This window comes from Apis dorsata, unplaced genomic scaffold (genome assembly GCF_000469605.1).
Source record: "Apis dorsata unplaced genomic scaffold, Apis dorsata 1.3 scaffold_77, whole genome shotgun sequence".
Taxonomy (NCBI): Eukaryota; Metazoa; Arthropoda; class Insecta; order Hymenoptera; family Apidae; genus Apis; species Apis dorsata.
Window position 1 is genome coordinate 945,994 of NW_006263375.1, and position 2,432 is coordinate 948,425.

General features: G+C 40.8%; 1 protein-coding gene across 1 annotated transcript in view; it reads right to left on the reverse strand.

Annotated features, from left to right (window-relative positions):
* The window catches only part of LOC102675262 (aromatic-L-amino-acid decarboxylase), a 6,443-nt gene that overhangs the window by 602 nt on the left and 3,409 nt on the right, over positions 1–2,432 (reverse strand). Inside the window, exons 4-10 of the mRNA XM_006610766.2 lie at positions 2,240–2,353; positions 2,033–2,152; positions 1,806–1,935; positions 738–886; positions 550–661; positions 270–478; positions 1–193 (exon numbers count right to left, since the gene is read on the reverse strand). Of these exons, the coding sequence (XP_006610829.1) occupies positions 1–193; positions 270–478; positions 550–661; positions 738–886; positions 1,806–1,935; positions 2,033–2,152; positions 2,240–2,353 (1,027 nt within the window). The remainder of the gene's footprint in view (positions 194–269; positions 479–549; positions 662–737; positions 887–1,805; positions 1,936–2,032; positions 2,153–2,239; positions 2,354–2,432) is intronic.

Consider the following 2,432-nt stretch of genomic DNA (forward strand, 5'->3'; position numbering starts at 1 on the left):
GGAAACAGACGAGTCCTAAAATGACCTCCGCTACGATTTCAAATCGTGGATCCGATAGAACGAACGCTTCAAATTCATGAGCCTGATTGATGTGGTTTCTGATGTATCGTTGAAGATTCTCCACGCCATAAATCCTCAAGACGAACCAAAGCTTTAATGCTCTGAATCTTCTTCCCAATGGGATTTGCCAATGCTGAGTAAAAAAAAATTTTTTCTATTAAAAATTTTGTTCTCTCATAAAAACAAAAAAACAAAAAATGAACGTTTACCCTGTAATCAGGAAGAGATCCTTGTATATCGGATCTTAGGTACAGGGGATCCATGTTAAAGGCGTTGATTATATAAGTCGGATCTTTCAGCCACATGGCCGAGCAATCGAAATTCACCAGCATCCACTTGTGCGGGTTAAAATTGAAGGAATCTGCCAATTCGATTCCCTTCATTAGATATCGGAATTCCGGGCATATGAAGGCGGTGCCTGAAATTATAAAGAAATGAATTCTGACTTGTTATCGTCGAATTGTCGAGTTGCATTTCTCGCTCAATTACCAGCATAAGCTGCATCAACGTGCAACCAAACATTCTCGCGATTCGCGACGACACCTATTTCATCGAGGCGATCGAATGCGCACGAGCAAGTTGTTCCCAGGGTGGCCACGACCTGTACAACGAATTTCAATTTTAAAATTAGATCAATTAATTTTCCGTGCAAACCGACGAATGAACGAAAAGCTTACGTAGAACGGTATAAACCCTTGCTCCTTGTCTTTGCGGATGGCTTCCGCTAACGACTCGCCACGAAGTTTATATTTAGAATCTACCTCTAGCAGACGGAATTTTACACCTCCTAGGAGGCCGGCTCGTTCCACGGAACTATGAGCTTGACCTGAAAGAGAAAAAATTTATCTTCAAAAAAATGTTATCCGTCTTTATATCGGCCAATCGTGTCGACTTGAACAATCGAAATTATTATTACGAATCCTTTTCGATGGTATAATAACCAACAACAATCACTTCAACGGGGAATAAATAGGTAACAAAAAGGGACAAAGGAAAAAGATAGGAGAAGAAACACCTCCCGTTACGGAAAGAATAGCAATCCCCTGTCGTGGGACGGGATATTATTCTCTTTTCTATTCACAGTTGATGGACGGAGGGTGAGTTGCAAGTTGGAGAATTGGAAAATCGCGAAACGCTTTTACCCGAGGATTTTCGCTATTCGACGTGCCATCGTGGAGAAGAGGTAACAGGAGCGCAGAACGGTTGAAGGGGGTGGAGGTGGGTGGCGAAGGGTGACAGGGTTGAAATAACTCGAGTGGTTATTACGCGTTGCCATGGTGACAAAGTGCTGGCTGATGAAGTGGCCCCAACCCTCGGCTTGTCATCCATCCCCATCCCCCATCGTGCTCGTCGCGTGCCTTTGTCAAATGTTAAAGAGCGCCGGCCAACGTCATCGTTAATCTTGTTTACAGAAAATCTCGGTTGGCTACGATCTCGAATTTTTTATCCCACATCGATCCCTTTGTTTATTATTTTTCCGAAATTATTCTCGAAAGGAATTATAAAAAAAAAAAAATAATTTCCACTTTCTTTTTCTTTTTCGCGAAAATGTATCGTAATTTTGAAATTTCGTCGACAAACGAATTTCGTATATCGATAGAGTTTACGAAATATCGTTACAGGTTCGCTGTCTACATATCTATACGTTATACAAGTCAAAATAAATCGATAAATATCGTAAGATGACACGATGAACCGCGTTTTTGAATTTTAATAACACGGGGAAAGAGTTTATTATTACTTACAGGATGTGTAAGCGATTAATTTTCCCACGATCTCGTTATCCGTCCAGTTAGGATGTTGTTCCTTGACCTGCCTTATTTTTCTAACCTTTGCAGCGAGAAGCGCGACTAAAGTGGCTTCGCTCGCAGTTCCCTGTATGTACGCGAAATTGATCAATTAAATTATCGTTTATCGTGCGTTTATCTCGACTTTTAGTCAACGTTCTAGAGCAATCGATCGAGGAAATTACCTGAATGACACCCCCTCCTTTTCCACCGCCACAAGCTAGAAACTCTTTCGGCAAGTCTAACATTTTTCCTAGCCAGTCCAACATCAGTACTTCCAATTCGGTGCAGGCGGGACTTGCCAACTGCGTGGAAAATTTAAAACGTATACATTTGGAGGAAGAGACGAAGATGAAATTTATTATTATATTGATTTAATCAATTATTTCTACCCAAGAGAATCCTATGCAAGCAATGGCACCGCTGAGCATGTCAGCAACGATTGCTGGATACGATTGGGCTGTTGGAAAATATGCGTGAAATTTCGGGCTGTGCCAGTGAGTGATCTGGAACAAAATTATTTTTTTGTTATTTTCTTTTCCGTATTTCTTTGGTATATTTTGAGTGTTATTGTTTTTTTTTTTT